Below are 22,176 nucleotides of genomic sequence, written 5' to 3' on the forward strand. Positions count from 1 at the left end.
TTTGTCTGAAAAACTGGTGCCTTACCCTTTGTGCAGAGAAAATCTGCCTAGGCATAAACAGAAAACAGAAAATCTAATCTTGTAAGCTGCTGGGCACATGAAATTTGCTATGTGACTGACCCTATTATGGGCGAACTTGCTGAGAATTTGGTTTCTTCCTTTATATATGGAGTTTTCCATTATGTAAGTAAGGCTGGGAAGGATTTGGTGAGTTTAGTAAAATAAATGTGTAAGAGTGGATTGGAACAGACGTTCATAGTTTCCATTTCTAAATTCTTGCCCCAAATTTTAATAGATTGATCCAGTTTACGTATTCCCTGATAAGATATTTCTGTACCCATGGCAGTCTTTATCAACCAAAATTTCAATATACTGTCATAATTGCATCTAATAAAGGGACATTTGGGAATTGCAGAAGTATAATTTCACAGCTAATTCTTTTATTTTAGTGAATAGGAGACAAACAAAAACTGTGTTTTATGCCTCATAAGGAGCTCTCTTGCTTCCAAACCACTTTTTCCTTATCTTAAATGTAAATTAAGGGGAATCTTCAAAGTAATTAGTATTTTCTGTTTCCTGTTTTTCCAGTTTTATAATATTTTCATATATAACCTTGTCTAGCTTAATATATATAGTTTTTAATATGTAACCTTGTCTATAATGACTTGATACTTGTATGTACTGCAGAATGATTACCGAAATAAGTTTACATGCATCACCTCACAGTTACAATTTTTTTTTCTTGGGATGAGAACTTCTAAGATCTGCTCCCTTCAGTTCAGTTCAGTCACTCAGTCGTGTCCGACTCTTTGCCACCCCATGAATTGCAGCACGCCAGGCCTCCCTGTCCATCACCAACTCTCAGAGTTCACTCAAACTCACGTCCATCGAGTCAGTGATGCCATCCAACCATCTCATCCTCTGTCGTCCCCTTCTCCTCCTGCCCCCAATCCCTCCCAGCATCAGAGTCTTTTCCAATGAGTCAATTCTCCGCATGAGGTGGCCAAAGTACTGGAGTTTCAGCTTTAGCATCATTCCTTCCAAAGAACACCCCGGACTGATCTCCTTCAAAATGGACTGGTTGGATCTCCTTGCAGTCCAAGGGACTCTTAAGAGTCTCCTCCAACACCACAGTTCAAAAGCATCAATTCTTCGGCGCTCGGCTTTCTTCACAGTCCAACTTTCACTTCCATACATGACCACAGGAAAAACCATAGCCTTGACTAGATGGACCTTTGTTGGCAAAGTAATGTCTCTGCTTTTGCATATGCTATCTAGGTTGGTCAGAACTTTCCTTCCAAGGAGTGCTCCCTTAGCAACTTTCAAATATACATTATAGTATATAGTCCCCATGCTCTGCATTAAATTTCACAGTTGATACCTTTTGACTGCCTTCACACATTTCTTCTACCCCCACCCCCACCTCTGACCACCACCAGTCTGTTCTCTTTCTGTGAATTCTTTTTTTTCTTAGATTCTACATGTAAGTGAGATCTCATAGTATTTGTCTTTCTCTGACTTCTTACACTTAGCTTAATGTCCTCAAGATCCATTCATGTTGCATATGGCAGGATTTCTATCTTTTTAATCCATTGTGTGTACACCACGTCTTCTGTATCCATTCATCCATCTGTGGACACTTACGTTATTTCAGTATTTTCTGTTTCTTACGTGGGTACAAGGTATTTGTTGTTTCCTATATATATGAAATAGTTCAGAGTTTTTCTTTTACGAAAAAATTTCAAGATTCTTTGAGGGGGAGGTTGAAAGTATCTGTACCCCCCTTAAAATGTTCATTATTCTTAAATCTTTACCAAGTTCCTTAAAGGAACTTAGAAACACCATTTCACCAAATATCAACATGTGTACATTTGCACGTTGCTGAGAATATAACGGGATTCCCAGGTGGGTCAGTGGTAAAGAGTCCGCCTGCCAGTGCAGATGTGGGTTCAGTCCCTGGGTCGAGAAGATCCCCTCAAGAAATAGATCAGATCAGTTGCTCAGTCATGTCCAACTCTTTGCTACCCCATGAATCGCAGCACGCCAGGCCTCCGTGTCCATCACCAACTCCCAGAGTTCACTCAGACTCACTTCCCATCGAGTCAGTGATGCCATCCAGCCATCTCATCCTCTGTCGTCCCCTTCTCCTCTTGCCCCCAGTCCCTCCCAGCATCAGAGTCTTTTCCAGTGAGTCAGTTTTTCGCATGAGGTGGCCAAAGTACTGGAGTTTCAGCTTTAGCATCATTCCTTCCAGAGAACACCCAGGGCTGATCTCTTTCAGAATGGACTGGTTGGATCTCCTTGCAGTCCAAGGGACTCTCAAGAGTGTTCTCCAATACCACAGTTTAAAAGCATCAGTTCTTTGGCACTCAGCCTTCTTCACAGTCCAACTCTCACATCCATACATGACCACAGGAAAAACCTTAGCCTTGACTAGACGGACCTTTGTTGGCAAAGTAATGTCTCTGCTATGACCTTCTCCAGTTGAGTTCTCCTATGAATTCTCCAACCCAACTCCAGTATTCTTGCCTGGGAAATCCCATGGACCAGAGGAGGCTGGCGATCTACAGTCCATGGGATCACGAAGAGTCGGACATGACTTAGTACACACACAAGAATATAACATAAATTTCAAAGTCTCCCTGACATTTGATTCTGTACTTAAACAGGCACAGAAAGCCCTCCAAACAGTCTTTATTTGGCAGTCTAGATAAACTTGCTTTTTATGGAAACCTTGTTTCTGTTAGAGTTGAGAATAAAGGGGGGATTTGCAGTTAAGCTTGGATAGACTTGGCCATGATTATGCCTGGAGGTACAGTAGGTTTTTAAATACAAGGATAATTATTTTTCTTGGCAGGTATTTCAAACATTATTTGGCTTAAATTAGAATGTCAGAAATATAGGCCCATGAGAAGGAAATCTTAGACTATAAATTACTTTGTAGGTAAATACTATCTAAAGTAGAGTATTTTTATTCTTGATGAAGCATTTGTTCTTCAGTTTCTCCATTTTCTATGATTCTGTCTTTCTAGGAAGATCTTAAGTGTTTAACAAGGTATTTGTAATGTTTAGAAGTAGGGAAGACTGAATTAAAAATAGAAAAGCTGTATTTCACTTCCCTGCTTTCTGATGGAGAGTTGTAAAACACACCCCTGCATTTTATAATTTCTTACATGGTACTCTCAGACTACTTTTGTTAATTTGACCATGTGTGAGAAAAATAAGCTCAAGCTCCCTCTCACCCCTCACCCCCAACTTTTAACTGTCCAAATAAAGCCAGCAATACTCTCAGAAAGTTCACATCTCTCAGATGTTCTTTCTTTCTTGATCACATCAGGGCCATGATAGATAATTGGCTGGATATCCTACTGGACACAGTTGTGTTGTTCAGTGTTTAAAGTATTTTTAGGTGATGAATGTTGATGTGAGCCGAGGCAGTTGACCTGAATAGCAAGTTTGTTGGAGCTCTGCTCCCAGCTCTGCTGAATCAGGAAAGGTCTACTCCAAAGCTTGCAGGCCCTTTCCTTTCCCCTTGCCAGAGATACCTATCTGTTAAGTTATTTATGCCACTAGCTGCCTCACACTGAGAAATACTGAGAGTCAACTATAGCATAATTTTTTTTAAGATACCAAAGCCCTACACATTTTAGTTAATATTAACAATATAATGACAGCTCAAATGGTAAATGAGCAATCTCAGTTAACATCTTCTCTGAGATGATACTTCACATACCATAAAATTTTATCATTTTAAAATGTACAATTCAGTGATGTTTAATATATTCAGAGTTGTGTAATTATCACCGCTGTCTAACTTCAAAATATTTTTATCACCTCAAAATGAAACACTGTGCCCGTTAGCAGTCCCTTCCCATTCCTCTCTCTCCTCAGTCACTAGCAACCGCTTGCCTTCTTTGGATTTGCCTGTCGGACAGTTCATGTAAATGGAATCATAAAATATGTTGTCTTTTGTGAACAGCTTCTTTGAGTTGCATCTTAATGTTTTTAGGTTCATCCATGTTATTTCATGTATTAGTACCTTATTCCTTTTTGTCACTGAATAATACCACATTTTGTTTTTCCATTTGTCAGCTGATGAGCAATTTTATTAGAAAATGAACAGTTTTTTTCCAGTTTGTTGAGGTATAATTGACACATAACTTTGTATAAGGTATACAATAAGTTGATTTGCTATATGTTTATCTTGCAAAATGATTGCCACAATAAGTTAACATCCATCACTTCACATAGAGATTTTTCTCTTGTGCTGAGAACTTTTAAGATGTACTGTCTTAGCATCTTCAAATATATGATACTCTATTGTTAACTGTAGTCACCATATTATACATTAAATTCTCAGAACTTACAGCTGGAACTTTGTACCTTTAACCACCTTCATCCATTTCCCCCACTGAATAGTTATTAAATTTAATTTTCCCCCCCCCCCCAAGGGGAATCTAAGGTGTATTTTATTGACTGACTGGTCATGTTTAAACCAGGCTCTACCTGGTCATTATGAACCTAGTAATTAGTCTGCAAGATACCATCTTCCAAAAAGCTTTTACTGTGTTTTTGTTTTTTTTTTCTTTTAAACAGAGTATTTAAAATAAATTTTGTTTTGCACATTGCATACAAGCTGCCCCTGCTTTCTATTTATTCATTTATTTTAAATTTTTTTAATTGGAGGATACTTGCTTTACAATGTTGTGTTGGCTTCTGCCGTACAACATCATGAATCAGCAATAAGTATACATTTATCTCTTCCCTCTTGAGCCTCCCTCCCAGCCCATGCCCCTTCTTACCCCCTAGGTCATCACAGAGCAGCAGGCTGAGCTCCCTTATCTCTGGGAAGAGCTTCTCTGAGTAAGGCATCATGAATACCAAGGAAAAGGGCTTGAGTACCAAACTCTGTTATCTTCACTCTTAAGAAAGAGGCTTTGATTATATTTTTATGCCTGCCTTGTTCCTTCCTGGGTACTTGTGAAAGTGCTGAGAGCATACCAGAAACCTGGGTCATTGTTCAGCTTTCACACTGGTATAGCTGTCAGTTTTTAAAATACTTCTCTGCTTGGTCAAAAGCCACTGCTCCAAGCCACCAGTGCCTCTTCTGCCCCACACCTTCCCCAGTATCTCAGCAAATAAAAGGGGTTATCCTTGGCAGAGCAGAAGGCCTGTGGGTCAGCAGTGGTTAAATGTTAAACATTATGCCTGTTGCCCCAGGAGGAAGTGAAGGCTCTTTTGCAAACTTAAAGGAACACTGAATATACGAGACTTGAGTTCCTGTCACAGCTTTGTCACTAGCTAACCATGTGGTATTGGTTAAGCCAGTTCTATACCTATGTGCTTAGTTATAAAATTAGAGGAGTAATATCTACCTTAACTGTTGAATGAGATGATTGTAAGAGATAGTAAAGTTCTGAGGCTAATATATCCCCTCTTGTCTGTGGAATTGTCACTACTTTAGCCTACCTTTTTGTAAGAATATATTTTGAATTATTTTCAGAGTAACTAAATATTGGCATGAATGCCAAATATTGTATTAAGCTTTGATATCTGCCTTGCAGAAAAATTGGCTGGAAATAGATTTTTGATCGTTGAGTCATGAGAACTTTTGATTATTTACTCTGTAGTTCTGCTAAAGTTTTTTGCCAAAAAGACACTAAAATCTGATGGAAAATGTTATGACTAGTGTTTCTGTTTTACCCCTCATTATGTTAGGTGTTTATCAGATCAGCAAACAAATCAAAGCTCATGATGGCAGTGTGTTCACACTTTGTCAGATGAGAAATGGGATGTTATTAACTGGAGGTGGGAAAGACAGAAAAATAATTCTGTGGGATCATGATCTGAATCCTGAAAGAGAAATAGAGGTAAGGATGAAAATAGAACATAAACATTTTAAAATGTTAAACCCTCTATAAACTCATGTCTTTTGTCCCACATTAAGATAACTTACACTTTTCTGGAAAATTTGGAATACATTCTTGTCATTTCATTCCCTTGAAATAAACCAGGAAAAAAAGGACTATTCACTAAGCCAAATAATTTGAAAGAATAAGAAAAATGGGCAGAATAGTTAACTTGCTTACTTATTTCTGACATTATTTTTTAGTGACCCCAAAATAACCACATAACCATATAAACTTAAAATTTGCCAGACATTTATCAAATATTATATTCTACTCCATGGTATACAAGCTTAATTTTAAAACTCAAAAATAATCTTTTAAATGATGGGCTTAATAATAATTGCTGATTATATCTCTGTATATGTCAGCTTCATGGTATAAATGAAGTATATGCATAAAACCTAACAGGTTTTATGTGTTCAGTGAAAGTTGAATTGAGATCTCAAGAAATGAAATGGTTTAGAATAGTGTTTTAGTTCACTGATTGTCAGAGCAAAGGCAAATCTCACAGTTCAATAATGCTTCTATTTGTTGGTAACTTTAACTTTGAATTTACTCTCAGCTTTTTCCACTTACAACATGCTTTGCAGACAAAATCTCTTAAAAAGAGAATTCTGACGTACTGCTCTTGGATTTTATTTCCAAGAAGATATATCCCCATATTATAGATAAAGAAATTTGTCTCAGCCTAAATGGCTTACCCAAAATAATATAACCAATAAGTAACAAAATCAAGCCACAGTCTTCATGTAGTCTCTCAGAACTTATTCCTTTATCCCTTACTCATAATCCTTAACTCTTGAAATCATATAAAATGTGAAGTTAAAATTGAAGCAAAGAATGTTGATAATCCATTATAACTTCTGTGTATAAAATATAAATGTCTGAATAAATAACTTATTAACGTAAAATTACCTTGTACTTTCAAATTTGAAATTCTGTCATTTATTACCACATAATTGTGTACAGCTATAACTTCAGTCTTCAGGTTGATTAATGCATTGAATTATGTGTATGGTGACTTTATAAATTATTTTTTAGGTTCCTGATCAGTATGGAACAATCAGAGCTGTAGCAGAAGGAAAGGCAGATCAATTTTTGGTCGGCACATCACGAAACTTTATTTTACGAGGAACATTTAATGATGGCTTCCAAATAGAAGTACAGGTAAGCTGTCTGATTTTAACCACTAACTGAATATTTTGATGATACCCTTTATTTCTTATAACAATGGGTATGTTTCTTTTTCAGGGTCATACAGATGAGCTTTGGGGTCTTGCCACACATCCCTTCAAAGACTTGCTCTTGACTTGTGCTCAGGACAGACAGGTGTGCATGTGGAACTCAGTAGAACACAGACTGGAATGGACCAGGCTTCTAGATGTGAGTAAAGCAAAATGTGATTATAATTTTCCCACAGAAACTCCCCAAACTGGCAGTTGGTAGCAGCAAAGCAAAAAGGACTCAGTATTGGTTAAAACCAAGTTTATTGCTATAGTTCAGTAAAGAGGAAGGGATAAGGGGGAGAGTGTTTAGTTACAAAGTACATCATGAACCCACTCCGAAGAAGCAAGTTAACAGGATAGAAGCTCAACTTTTCTGTCAGGTTCAGTAGTAAAAATCAAGAATATTTCACATCTTTATGGAGCGTTAATTGTTACAGAAATGTTTGGGCCGCTGGTGGTGGGGCAGTTGGGTTCAGTAAGTACTGCTCACTAACGGATCTACTGTCTTCTTTTTGAGTTGGTCTCTTACTGTATTTTCTCCCTCCCCCACCCAGATATTCACCTTTTCTAGCCTAAAAGGTGTATACACGTTCTTTGCAGACTCTAAAGAACTGTACAAATGTTTGTTGTTACCTTATTATTGTTCCACTGCCTAGCTGCAAGCTGGTGGTCCTTTCCCCTTACCACTCTGCCAGCATGTCCCCTTCCTGCTCTGAAATTCTTTTTCCTCTTATGTCCATGTGGTATTCCCATTGGCTGTAGTAAAGTTGATTGAGATTCCATGTTTATGTGAAACAAGTTATTTTCAAATGTTTTGCCACTCTTCCCATAGATCTAGGGAGACTTTCTCATGTACTCCCCAACAGCTGTCTGTCTCTCTTCTAGGAACCAGGACACTGTGCAGATTTTCATCCAAGTGGCACAGTGGTGGCCATAGGAACGCACTCAGGCAGGTAGGGTCTTTAAGGGAAATGTGAGCTGAGTAACCTTAAGTGGTGGGATGTTTAACCATTATTCAGGAATGTTCTCTATCTGATCTGGAGAATTGATCTTTTAAGTGGCACAGTTTTATACTTTTTGCTCTTTTCTGTTATGTATACTCATTTAATCACTCAGTAATTTTTTGTTAAGGACCTACCATTTGTTAGACCCAATTGTGAGGGTTCAGGCTACATCACAGTACAAAGCAAAAATCCCTGCCCCCATGGAGTTCACACTTTAATGTGTGTCAGGGGTGGCGGCAGAATAAAAAAAGAAGCCTTAACTAATTACGTTAGTTATTAACTAATTAAGTTAGAAAAATGAAGAGCTATGATGGGGGAGGGTTGAACATAGTAAGAGGGATCTGGAAGGGTACAGTTACAAAATGATATCCTGATAGGGAGGTCAGGATAGGCTTCACTAAGGAAGGAGGCAGTTCAGCAAACTTGACCCTCTCTTGTGACATTTTCTGTGGTATCAGAAAACTTCTGTCCTCGTTATCTTTAAAAAGGGAAGGAAATCGAATCTGAAATAACCCAGTTGAGCTTTTGTTTGAGCTATAGCTTTTTCCCTTCTTGAATGCTGCACAGGTAAATAATAAAGGTATGTTTCTTGAAATTGTTATTAATTACTTATCTTTGCAGACCTTATATAGTACCTTTCCAAGACTATTAAGTAATATATATTTATTATCTATATTTTTTAATTGTCCTTTTTATTGCCTCTGCTAGTAAGTAGCCCTCATCACAAATAGCTTATTTTTTAAAGAGGCAGAGGAAAAATATAAAGTCAGTTTTCAAAAGTTAAACCCATTAAAAATGTGGCATGCTGATTTCTAATAAGGTGAAAGTATTGTGAACACACATAAATATTTTTATGACTGTAACAAATATTTCAAATCATCCAGTTTATTCCAGTACAGTCACTCAGTAGTGTCCAACTCTTTGTGTCCCCATGGACTGCAGCACGCCAGGCTTCCCTGTCCATCACCAACTCTCAGAGCTTATTCAAACTCACATCCATCGAGTCAGTGATGCCATCCAACCATCTCATCCTCTGTCGTCCCCTTTTCCTCCCGCCTTCAATCTTTGCCAGCATCAGGGTCTTTTCTAATGAGTTAGTTCTTCCTATCAGGTGGCCAAAGTATTGGAGCATCAGCTTCAGCATCAGTCCTTCCAGTGAATATTCAGGACTGATTTCCTTTAGGATGGACTGGTTGGATCTCCTTGCAGTCCAAGAGATGGACTCTTAAGAGTCTTCTCCAACACCACAGTTCAAAAGTATCAATTCTTCGGCACTCAGCTTTCTTTATAGTCCAACTCTCACATCCATACATGACTACTGGAAAAACCATAGCTTTGACTAGATGGTTTATTTAATTCCACTTTACTGAATTCTAACTAAATTTAGCCATTTAGAGTTTTTTTTTTTTTAATCAAGTTTTCCCCTTTGGCTGTTAGATACAAACCTAATACCTCTGGAAAATCAGAACATTTTCAAAATCCTCATTTATAGTGCTCAGAATCATGGAAGAACAGGTCTTTAAGGTAAAGATAAACTTTGAAGTGTGGGTATGTAATTAGAGATGTTATTTGAGTGGTTCTGAAATAGTGGAGTTTTAGAATTAGGCTGCTTGGGAGCGTAATTGGTGATAACTTGGAAATACAGATGGCTTTCCTATCTCAGATTTCCTCAAAATACATGTCAGTAATAGATTGTTGCTTGGACTAAACAGGCATATGTCAGGCCACTTTGTAGAATCTGAAGGAATTTATTTTCTGTTTTACAAAAAATGTATGTCTTGAGCATATAAGAATCTCCTAAACTATAGTGGTGAACTGGTTTTCAGGAAACCACAAAAGAGTTTACTTCAGATTTATTTTGGGGGCAGCTGAACAGATATTACAAATGCTAATATCAATGAAACAGTAGGAATAAGAGCTACCGTTTTTTCACAGTCTGATAACACACCTTGTACTAAATTATTTTCATATTTGACTTTAAATTTTAACAAGAATGCAGCAAATGTTCATTACTGTCTCCTTTGCACAAACAGGAAACCCAAGACCCAAGTCACATGAGTCACTTGTGCTTGAGCTGGGATTTAACTCAGGTTCTATATGATTCAAGTTCTATATGGTTTTAAAGCTTGTCTCTTTCCAGGACTCCACCAGTACTCTTTTGAGATGTGTTTATAGTGTTTGTAGTATTACTTAGAAATGTTACAAAGAAAGTTTATCTTTGAAGGTTGAATCACTGTCTGACATAGTGTTTTAAAAGCATTTACTGTGTATAATAAGGAGTTCAACACTGAGTGAAGTAGTGCTAGAAGGACTTGAATCATTAAGACTCAACCCCTTATTGGATGCATGTACATACAGAGCCCCAGTTTTTCATGACAAGCAGATCTGATGAAACTTACTGAAGTTACTTGCTAACATTTAGTATAACTGTGAAGTCATCATTAACAAATTTAAAAGGAAAAGTTACTTAATGTAAGTGACTTAGCTAAGCCAGTTGTTTCGTCTTGGAATTGTGAGTAGGAAAAACCTTATGAATGAGAGTGATATAATTCAAAAGTGCTGTCAGTTAATTCTTTCTAGTGTAGAGTTGGGGATTATTTAAAATCTAGGGGAGATTTTATACTGTAGTTATCAGTATTCATTTTCCTGCCTTTGATTCTTAGAGAACTTTTCTTATTTATTATTATTTTTTTTGCATGGGTCTATGAACACCTGGCTCTGTTGTCTAAAACAATATTCCACGATGTAACCATTCAGATTATTATCACTGACCCTAAGCCTGCAAAAAATCACACTGAGGGCAAGAATTTTTTTTTTTTAATACAGCACATTATCCAAATTGTTCATGATCCAGAAAAGGTGACTAGCAACATGTTTAAAGATGTGTTCATGTCTGTATCTAGAAATCTACTTGTAATCAAGAAGTAACCACAAGTATGAATAAATTATCACAATGATAAATTTATCATTTTAAAAGATTATATTATGAATACAATTTCTAAGGGAAAAAATGAAATGCATGGCCCTACATGGACATACTGCTTCCATAACATTGCTATTCCTTATATGTTAATAGTAAAGAGTCTTTTTAACAGCTTTATTGAGATATCATTCATATACCTTAAAATTCACCCTTTTAAAGTATACAGTGCAGTAGTTTTCAAGAAGTTCACAGCATTGTGGAACTTTCATCACAAGCTACTTGCAGAACATTTTCATTAACCCTGAAAGAATGTACACGATAGCAGTCATTCCTCATTATCCCCACCCACTTCCAGCCCTGAGTAACTGGTCTACCTTCTATTTCTATAGGTTTGCCTCTTCTAGACATTTCATATAAATACAATCATATAATTGTGATTTGTGACTAGTTTGCAGAACATTTTCATTAACCCTGAAAGAATGTACACAATAGCAGTCATTCCTCATTATCCCCACCCACTTCCAGCCCTGAGTAACTGGTCTACCTTCTGTTTCTATAGGTTTGCCTCTTCTAGACATTTCATATAAATACAATCATATAATTGTGATTTGTGACTAGTTTCTTTCACGTAACATGTTTTGAAGGTTCGTGCATGTTGTACAGCATGTATCAGCATTTCATTCCCTTTTGTCACCAAACATCCCATTGTATGGCTGTACCTCAAATAACCATCTGAATTAATATTTCCATTTTATGACTGCTGTGAGTAGTGCTGCCGTAAGCAGTCATACACAAGCTTTCGTGTGGACAAATGTTTTCTCTTGGGTATACACCAAGGAGTAGAGTGAACTATGTTTAAAGCATTTTAAGGAGCTTCCAAATTGTTTTCCACAACAGCTATACCATTTTACAATTCTGCCAATAAAATATAAGGGTTCCAATTTCTCTACATCCTTGCCAACAGTTGTCATTGCCTGTGTGTTGATTATAGCTGTCCTAATGGCTGTGAAGTGCTTTTTCATTGTTTTAATTTGTGTTTCTCTGATGGCTAATGATGTTGAGTATCTTTTTCATGTGTTTATTAGTTATTTATGTATAGACTCTTTAGAGATATGTTTGTTCATGTCCTGTGCCTATCTTTGAATTGATTTGTCTTTTTATTGTTAGTTGTAAGGGCTATAAATTTATATATTCTGGATATAGTACCTCATCAGATGTATGACTTGCAAGTATTTTCTGTCATTCCAGTGCTGTCTTTTCACTTTCTTTCTTTCTTTCTTTTTCTAATATTTATTTGCCTGTGTTGGGTCTTAGTTGTGGCACCCAGGGCCTTTCATTACCGCGAGTGGTCTCCCTAGTTGTTGGCATGGTGTGCAGGCTGAGTTGCCCCACAGCATGTGAGATCTTAGTTCCCCAACCAGGGCTCAAAAACAGGTCCCCTGCATTGCAAGGCGGAGTCTTAACCACTGGACTTCTAGCAGAAGTCCCTCTTTTAACTTTCCTAATGGTAAAGTTTATTGCATTAAAGTTTAAAATTTTCATATTGTCCCATTTATCTGTTCTTTCTCTTGGTCTTAAACATTTACTACAACATTTTCTTCCAAGAATTTTATAGTTTTAGCTCTTACCTTGAGATCTTGATTTATTCTGAGTTAATCTTTGTGTAGATATCCAACCTCATTCTCTGCATGTGGATATCCAGTGTTGCGGCACTGCTTTGTTTTGATTTGTTTAGCACTGTTTCTTGAAAAGACTTTTCTTGCTGCAATGAAGACTTGAAACCCTTGTTGAAAATCAGTTGACCATAACTGGGTTTCAGTCTGGATTCTCACTTACATTTCATTGATCTCTATGTTCATATTATGCAATACTGGTCTTGATTATTATAGCTTTGCATTATGTTTTGAATTGAGAAATGTGAGTCCTCCAACTTTGTTCTTTTTCAGGGTGGTTTTAGCTATTGAGGATTCCTTGAATTCTATGCGAATTTTAAGATCAGCTTGTCAGTTTCTGCAAAGAAGCCTTGATAAGGATTGTTTTCTTCTTTATAGATCAATTTGAATATGTCACTATTTTAACAATATTAAGGCTTCCAATTTATGAACAGGTGTTTTTCCATTTATTTAGGTCTTCAGTTTTCTTCAAAGATGTTTTTAGGGTACAAATTTGTACATTTGTTAAATTGTACCAAAGTGTTTCATTTTCTTGATGCCATTTTTAATGAAATTGTTTTCTCAATTTCATTTTTAAAATATTCATTGCTGGTATATATAAATACAACTGCTTTTTGCATATTGATCTTGTATTACTTGAATAAACAAGCAGTAATACTTGAAATCAACAGAGAAATTACTGTGAACCTGAGTGGTCAGAGAGCACCTCCCAAAGGAGGTGGAGCTGGTCCTGCCTTGTAGGAGTTCTGAGATCTTAAGAAGGCAGTGAAGAGTTAGGAGCTCATATCAGGCAGGGGAAGTGGATTGAGCCAACACAAGAAACTATGAGCTAACTGAAATAGAACATTCCTTAAGGCCTCTTGATAGCTAAACAGTGGAATCCAAACTTCTTAGCCTGGCCTTTAAAGCCCATTAAAAATCTTTCCTTCACCATTCCAGCCAGAGTGGTTAAGTTGTTATCCTTCAGATACACCTCAACCCTTTCTGTCCTTTCTTACCTATATTCCTCTCCACCTGATTCTTACCACATTTGATACGATGAAATCCTAAACTACCCCCACATCCTCAGTGATTACTCCCTGCTCTGAAACTTCATGATCCTTCATGATCATAAAAGCAGTTGGAAAACAGTTACAAACCTGCCACGCAGAGGATACACTTTATATGATGATGAATAATTTTTAATGCATTTTATGAACAGATATAGATTCATTTAGAGACTTTAACATGTGATAACTTTCCAGCTCTGAAATCTTATGATTCTCCTTTTGCCACTAAAGAAATCAATGTATGGTGTTTATTTTTTTTTTTAAGTCATCAAACTATGGTGGTAGTGTGTGTGGTTATTTGACTCACACTCAGATTAGTTTAAATATATGGCCAAAGATTTCCCACCTCTGATGCTGAGCAGTTCCATTTAGAAAGATCCTTTAGGCCACATAGAGCCCCATAATGATTCTTTGAAGCAGAAGCTTGGTTCCAGTGTATATACTGTAGATTAGAATGAGAGTCCAGTTCAGCACAGTGAAAACTTAAATTATTTATTTGTAGAAAATTTCCTTTACTTCTCCATACTCTCGTTAAGGATAGAGGTCCTGAGCTAGAAAGTCTTTTCTAAAGGTAGAATGTAAATTCATGCACTGAAAAGGGTGGGAGCCTTAAAATTACTGCTGTATAGTTTTCACAACAAAGTTATTTTAATTATTACTGAAAATTACTCGCCACAAGTGAAAGAATTAATCTCTGATAGCTTCCCACATAGCTCAGCTGGTAAAGAATCTGCCTGCAGTGCAGAAGATCCCAGTTTGATTACTGGGTCTGGAAGTTCCCCTGGAGAAAGGCATAGCAACCCACTCTAGTATTCTTGCCTGGAGAAGACTCATGTACTGAGGAGCCTGACGGGCTACAGTCCAGGGGGTTGCAAAGAGTCAGATATAACTGAGCGACTAGGCGCACACGTGTACAATTCAAGAAATAGAAAAAGTAAGCAGAGGGCTTTCTGGGTGTTTTTTTTTTTAATTGTTGTTGTTTGTTTCTTTTTTGAGAGCTACTATCTCTCACCAGTAAATAACTCAGTTTTAGGTTCTACATATTGTATACCAACAGACATTCTGGAGGTTTTTTTTATTGCCTTTTTATTTTTTTTTCTATGTGGGATCATAGTTCCCTGACCAGGAATCAGACCCATTCCCCCCGTGCAGTGGAAGTAGAGTCCTAACCGCTGGACCACCAGGAAATTCCCTTTTTTTTTTTTAAAAAAAAATTACTTTTAAAGAGAATTTTTAGAGCAGTAAAATTGTTTTCTGTTTTCCTAGGAAGATTGAACTGGAAACAATATCAGTCAAGGCTTCTTCAAAATAAAAATTGGTAATTTTAAATGCCTAAGTATAGTGAAGTGTTTACGTAAACTCATTACAAACTTAAAGCCCACAGAGCAGTGTTGTGTCTCATTGTTCTTCAGGCATGTCTGTTCACTCTTAAGTTGGAATATTTTGTTCCCTTACTCTGAAAAGGAATTATAATTTGTTCCTTCACTTGGCATCAGCTTTGGCATTTCTTGGCTAAAGAGTAGTTTCATGGTGGCAGCCATAAAAATTGATGAATGAATTACACTCTCAGAAGAAACCTGTAATCTCTGCGTACTGTCCAATTGCAATAAAGTATGTTCCTTATGCACCTTTGAAGTAGAAATGATCAAACCATGAGCCCAGGGCTTCAAAGTGCCAGTTTCCTGCTGATTGGCTTTTCATAAACTTGGATATTTACAAATAGAAGCTATTTCTCTTACCTGAGTAAAAGGCAGAATTATTAATTAGTTTAGTACCTAGAAATTTCAACCCATAACCCACAAGTTATTTGAAGGAATAGTGGTCTCTTCTCAGATATTTATTATAATGCTTCAAGATTAAAAGGAACTGTCATTATGACTCCTGCTATTGAATTTAGTGGAACTTTTCCCATCTGAATAATTAAGAACAAAACTTACTGCTCATTTGTCCCATTCAGTTCCATGAAATTAAGGTAGTGATTTTATTTTTCTAATTTTGTCCCATTCTTTCCACTCCAACCATTTCTTCCTGCACTGCATTTCAGCTATATAATTCTTCCTAAAACAGCATCTGTCATGTTTGAGACATTTTATATTTGTTCATTTGTCCATTCTGTAAATATTTATTTAGTGCCTGATCTGAGCCAGGCAGTCTCAACTCTGAGCTCCTCCAACTAACTGTGCCTGCTGTCTGTAACCTGCTCCTGTCCTTTATCTGTCCTTTAGTTGTCCTTCCTTAGTTCCCAGTCTTTGCTTTGTACTCTGTATCTCACCCTGCTCTTAGAAGAGGGTCTGATGAGAGTCACTTAGTATGTAGTTGGGTATAAATCATTGTTTTACCTATCAAGAGGCCTTTTACATTTTGACTTTTCCTATAAATGTGATTGAAAAACTGCTTTTCAGAGAACTTAAGCGGTTGCCTATGCTGGTGTTGGGGTTATTGGAGAGGTACAGTGCCCCCTGCTGGTCCCTTTGAAATCTCACCAAATGAATGGCCTGCCTTTCCCTCCCACCGTCATACTATCCATGCTTCTTCTACCTCCATGGCAGTGCAGCTGTCACTCCTCCTGCGTGAACTGCCTGTAATTCACCCTCAATGTGCAGCTCAACCCATATTCTACTGATACATCCTCCCTAAAGGTTTTTCTATGCCTATTCATTTTTATGCTATTCAATTTCTGTGCTATTCATTTTCCTTGAGTTCCTCCTACTATACGTAGTCACCATCGATGAGATTAGCACTTAATTGTGCTTTGTTTTATTTTCTTAATATAAATTTGTTTTAATTGGAGGCTAATTACTTTACAATATTGTATTGGTTTTGCCATACATCAACATGAATCCTGTGCTTTGTTTTAATTAGCTCATTTCCTTTTCCCTGGCTCTAGTGTAATTTTCAAAAACACTGATCATCTTGTCATTTTCTATTTGGACAGCGCCTCTCAAAGAGCACCCTTGGTATTTGGTGAATACCTAAATAGAAATGAGAACATGCCTAGGCCCATACGTATAAGTATATTGCATCTAGTAACATTTTACAAAATGAATTCATCCTTCATTAGAAAAGGGTAACATGTCCAGCTTTAGGGCATTATTTAAAATTTCTTTTTAAAAGGAGAAAAAAGTCAGCAACCATTTTTTTTTTTCTATAAATGCTAATGTCTAAGGAAAATTTTGATTTTTTACTTCCTAACAGGTGGTTTGTTCTGGATGCAGAAACCAGAGATCTAGTTTCTATCCACACAGACGGAAATGAGCAGCTTTCGGTGATGCGCTACTCAATAGGTAGGCAGATTTACTCCCACTCCAGGGGGCATTTACGGCTTTTCTCAGCAATTGCATATTTTCACGTCCAATAATGCTGACTACTTTTTTCTCTGCTCTCTAAAGTTGCTAAGTATTGAATATGTTACCCCAACAGTAGGTTTAATTCTGCTGTAGGAAACTGCAAAAGATCTGCTAAAGTTAAACAGTATTCTGAATCATCAAGCAAACATAAATTTAGAACAAACTGTTAAAACTGCATTTGCAGTTGAAAGCAGAATACAGAGCAATCAAATACCTTTTTTTTTTTTGAACTCCACCTACTTAGAATTTTGAATAGGTATTAGGCTGAATGTTAATAAATTTAGCAATCTTTTCTTTGTATATAAGAGGATATAAAACAAATTATAATAATATTCAAAGAATACAAATTTTATAGGCCCTTCAAGTTCTTTAAAAAATCTCTCTAGTTTGCTTTTCACTGTTTACATAGGAATGATTGGTTTGTTAATTAGATAAAATACCCAGCAACTCGTTACAAGAATGTGATCAATTCATTTAGCTACTTTGAATAATTCTTTTCTATTTTATTCAGAATATTTATTAAGTTTCCAACACCTTTTTCCCTGTATTAATATGGTTTTAATCCACACAGTTCAAGTGACATTTTCTTGTATTCAGAAATATATTCCAGTAGTTGTTGGATCAGTGTGAAATCGAAATGATCTTTTTGATGGCTTCTAAGTCATTTCAAAGGAAGCTGAGAATGCTCTTCTCTCTGTTGAACAAGGAAGGAAAAGTATTTGCTTTGAGGTATAAGCTTGGCAAGAGTTATTCTGAAGAAGAAAAGTTTACCTTTTCTGTTTTAGTTTGGCTTTTTTCAGTGCTATAATAGCAAATAACTGCTCAAATGTAGCGTTTAAAACCCCAAGATCAAATGAACTTTATTGACTGTCTGTTATGTGATTACAGTGGAGGAGACGATAGAAGAGAACATGGTCCCTTCCCAAGAGAACCTACCCCATAACTGGAGAGATCACATGTCCTCGGTTGAAATGAACAGTTGTACACTCAGCTTGCTATATGAACCCTGTATACTTAAACCTATAAAACCAGGTTAACCTCCTTGGGCCTAGTCTGTAGCTAACTGGAAGGAGGTGAAGCTGAGGTCCGAGTCCAAGGCCCATGGAGCATTTCCTAGAAGGGATTGTGCACTTGACTAGATGACCATTTGGTTTCAAGTATGTTTAGTGATGGAAGAAGTCATTCATTAAATACCAAATAATAATTAATTTGATGAGATTTAACATGTGTAAAATGTCATTTGGTATCGGTCCAGTAAAGTGATGGTAAATAAACCTGTCATTGTATTTCTCTGTTCGACATTTTTTTCCTGTTTCATTCTAGATGGCACCCTCCTGGCTGTAGGATCTCATGACAACTTCATTTACCTCTATGCCGTCTCAGAAAATGGAAGAAAGTATAGCAGACATGGAAAGTGCACTGTAAGTAGTGAAGGGAAATAAATTGACCTATAAAATTGTTGGAAAATTTCACTTCGTAAAAAGAGTTAAATGTTTGCATTGATGTATCACCTTTAAACTTAGCAGATTGAAACTTCGGTCTTTATCTTTGAAAATTGACATTACCTGACAGCAGAATTTTGCAGTGCCCTTGAAGTTCTAGAAAGATTTCTTCTTTGATGAAAGTTTAATACTTGTCTCTCTCTGACTGCTAGTTTTAATGCAGTTTCTGATATCAAAGCTATTTCCTTAGGAAATCCTTAGAAAATAATGCTTCTTTAAGATGAAGTGAGTCAGGAATGGAAGGGTATCTCTCAGGTTTTAAGTTCAGTGTCCCATGATCCTACCCATCCTCGACACTGCAGTTTCATTTTCTTGTGACCTCTGTAGCACTAAACAGAACATAATTTATATGAAGAATAGAAGCATACTTTCTTTAGTTTATTGCGTTTCTGATTGATTAGTTTTATCATTGTAAGATGAAATTTAGGTTCAGTTACAGACATACTGAGTATGTATCTTATCGCAGGCAGTTTGCTAACTCAGGAAGTGTTCCAGGCACTGGGAATACGCCTAAGATTTGTTCATTGTCCTCTAAAAGTACATATTCAAACTGAGGACAGAGCAAAAAAGGCAGGAGGTATAGCGTAGTGCTTATGGGCATAAACTTTGGATTGAACTACCTGGATTTTAACTCTCATTTCACTACTCAAGTGTGACCTTGGGCAAGTTATTTAAAACCTTCTACTTCAGTTTTCTCATTTATAAAGTGAATTTAGTAGTGCTTTCTACTTCACTGGATTGAAACAAGGCATATAAAATACTTGTAATAGTGTTTGGCAAATAAATGTACTCAATATATGTTAACTATGGTTTTTATAGAAAATGAGGTGGTTTGGTATCATGTTAGCAGTCAGTTTAGGATTAGCAAATTACTTGATGAGTTAGTAGGACAGATTCTTCAACAGTCTTTACCACAGAAGAGTTTTAGGGTAATGAATAAAAGAATGAGTTTTTAAAAGCAAATACATAAGTAAAACCCAGGCCATTTACTATTCAGAGAAGAGACTTACTGCCTTTTTTGGTTTATTTTCTTTTTTCTTGAGGAGGGAGCATATTTTGTACCATGTGCCAAAACCAGGCAATAAACTGATCTATAAGCAATCTTGTAATTTTATAATTTACCCAAAATATTTTTATTGACTTCGACAAAAATTATGAATCGATATCCATTAATTTATTTAAATTATGTCTTTTAATCAATTTATTATCTTAATAGTTGGGATATGGAATAGTAGAGTAATCGTGTATCATTGTATATAGCATGATCAAATGTTCCACTGAAAGGGGTTTGCAGACTACTTAAGTTTACCCTACCAGGCACCAGAATTTTCTTAATTATTTTTTACCCCAGCCTGTTTTTAAAAGTCCATGTCTTAATAAGTAGAGTATTATTAAATATAATGTAATCTTGTGGAATCATAAAATTCTACAGTAGCACGTTAGCTCAGACCTCATTTTACAGACCAAGAGCCTGAGTTTCAGTCTTCAGAGAAGGTAAGTGGCTTGTCCTGATCGCATCTTGACATAGTGGCTGATCTGGGGCCTGAACCCTGTTCTCCTGACTCTTAGTAGAGCAGACTTCTCGAGGTACAAAAATGCCTCAGATCTGTTTATGTGTGTGTTAGTGTGCTCTGCTCTTACAGCTCAGCACCTGATGCAGAAAGAACAGCGTGTGACCCTGGCAGTGAGATGACCTTGGAAGTGTTGAGAAGTGGCAGGTTTATCAATTGCATGACACTGATTTAGCCTTCTCCAGTTAGACAGCTTGTATCTTCAGAGCATATGAAAGTATTATGTTGAAATATCTTTAAGAACTGTGGAATTTTATGATACTTTTTGAGGCTATAATGAAAGGCTCAACTACTCTGCTTTTCTAATTATCTTCTGTTCTGTGCTTTGCTTCCAGCTCTCACTTCTCCTTGCTGTCTGCTTCCACCAGCTGGTCTTATAACCTCATGTCTGCTTTTATCTGTTGTCTGCTATGATATAGGACAGAGAAAAGGTTGGGCTAATGCTGCCTGGCCACTTTCTAGGTTGCAACTTTAGGCAAGTTAATTTCTGAATCTTAATTCTTAAAATTGGAGATTATAATAGTTGCTACTTTTATAGGATTGCTGTAAAGGTTTTAAATGTGGCAACTGGACCTACTCTTGAAGTTCCAAACACAAATGCTGTTTTCTGTTTTGTTTCCAGTATTTCCTGTTGTTACTAGTTAACATTTAAGTGACCCTATAGCTTCAGAAACATACTGGGCTTAGAACTTTAGGAAGTGTCCCTCTACTAAATTATAAGCAAGCATCTGAAACTGTCCCTGAGTGCCAACATAGTAGCTTTCTGTTTGACTCAAATTCCCGCATGCCTTTTAACACTGCTACTCCAAGATTTGAGCCCAGGAGAGAGAGTGTGTATTCAAGTTGCAGTGATGTACTAAAAAAGCATTACAAATAGGTAAGAATTGCTGGTAAATGTTTCTTTTTTGGTCAGGATTTTGGTAAATGAAAATATATATACAAAGAGAAGAGTAAAAGACTTTTAAACTGTCTACCTGGAAATCACCAAGAAAATTACCCATAACACTAATGCTGTATATATTTCAATATTACTGTAACAGGAATTCTATTGCAATCATTTGTGGCTTAAACAAATGGGGGTTATGTTCTCATTTAAAAGAAGTCACCGTGGACTCAGGATTCTTCTTTCTATTCCCATCATCCTCAGTATGGTGCTGCTGGAATTCCAGTCATCATATCCTGGTTCCAGGAAGAATCAGAGCAAGGGGAAAAAAGACATTCTTCCTCCTAAGTCAGTTCTAAAGTTTCCCTAGTAGCCCCACACAGTGACTTCTGCCACCCATAACTGCAAAAGAGGTTAGCAAATACAGGGTTTTAGCTGGGCACTGAAAAGGAGAGATAGTGGAATGGATAAATATACTTTACATATCTACACTCTGAAGATTGAGTTAGAAAGGCTGATCCTCTGGAAATTCACTTTCTCTCAAACCAGCAAAGCACATCAAAAATGTAATGGGGAAAAAAATCCTAATTGCAATAGTAACAAAAACTGTAGATGCTTTGAGAATAGACTTAGCAAAAAAAGCACAGGAAGCTATGTGAAACATGGCTGAAATACAAACTAAGAACTGAAAAATAGACATAACGTATTTCTGGAAGAAAAGACTTGACAAAATACTGTTCTCTCCAAATTAGTCTCTAAATTTGATGCGCTCTTACTTAAATTTTCATGATATTTATGAGCTTGATAAAATGGTTCTAAAGTTCATCTGAGATTTTCCACATTATAAAACTATCACAGTTGGCTGGGAATAGGTAGATAGACTAATGGAACAGAGAAGAGAGTCCAAAAACAGATCTCCGTTCATATGGAAATTTACTAGAATAATACAAGAGGTATTTCAAATCAGTAGAGAAACAGTGGGCTCTTCTCAGCCTGCACTGTCCAGCGTCGCAGCTACCAACCACAGCTTTATGAAAGTGACTACAGTTCCGTCCCCTGGGAGCACGGGCCACATTTTGAGTACTCGGG

General features: G+C 36.7%; 1 protein-coding gene across 7 annotated transcripts in view; it reads left to right on the forward strand.

Annotated features, from left to right (window-relative positions):
• EML4 (EMAP like 4) overlaps window positions 1-22,176 on the forward strand; it is a 154,597-nt gene that overhangs the window by 122,038 nt on the left and 10,383 nt on the right. For all 7 annotated transcript variants that reach the window (XM_061432181.1, XM_061432184.1, XM_061432185.1 and 4 more), the window contains 6 exons: window positions 5,719-5,870; window positions 6,951-7,076; window positions 7,161-7,292; window positions 8,021-8,088; window positions 16,980-17,068; window positions 18,455-18,552. In XM_061432181.1, coding sequence (XP_061288165.1) covers window positions 5,719-5,870; window positions 6,951-7,076; window positions 7,161-7,292; window positions 8,021-8,088; window positions 16,980-17,068; window positions 18,455-18,552 — 665 coding nt within the window. The remainder of the gene's footprint in view (window positions 1-5,718; window positions 5,871-6,950; window positions 7,077-7,160; window positions 7,293-8,020; window positions 8,089-16,979; window positions 17,069-18,454; window positions 18,553-22,176) is intronic.

The sequence above is a fragment of the Bos javanicus genome, chromosome 11 (genome assembly GCF_032452875.1).
Source record: "Bos javanicus breed banteng chromosome 11, ARS-OSU_banteng_1.0, whole genome shotgun sequence".
Lineage (NCBI taxonomy): Eukaryota > Metazoa > Chordata > Mammalia > Artiodactyla > Bovidae > Bos > Bos javanicus.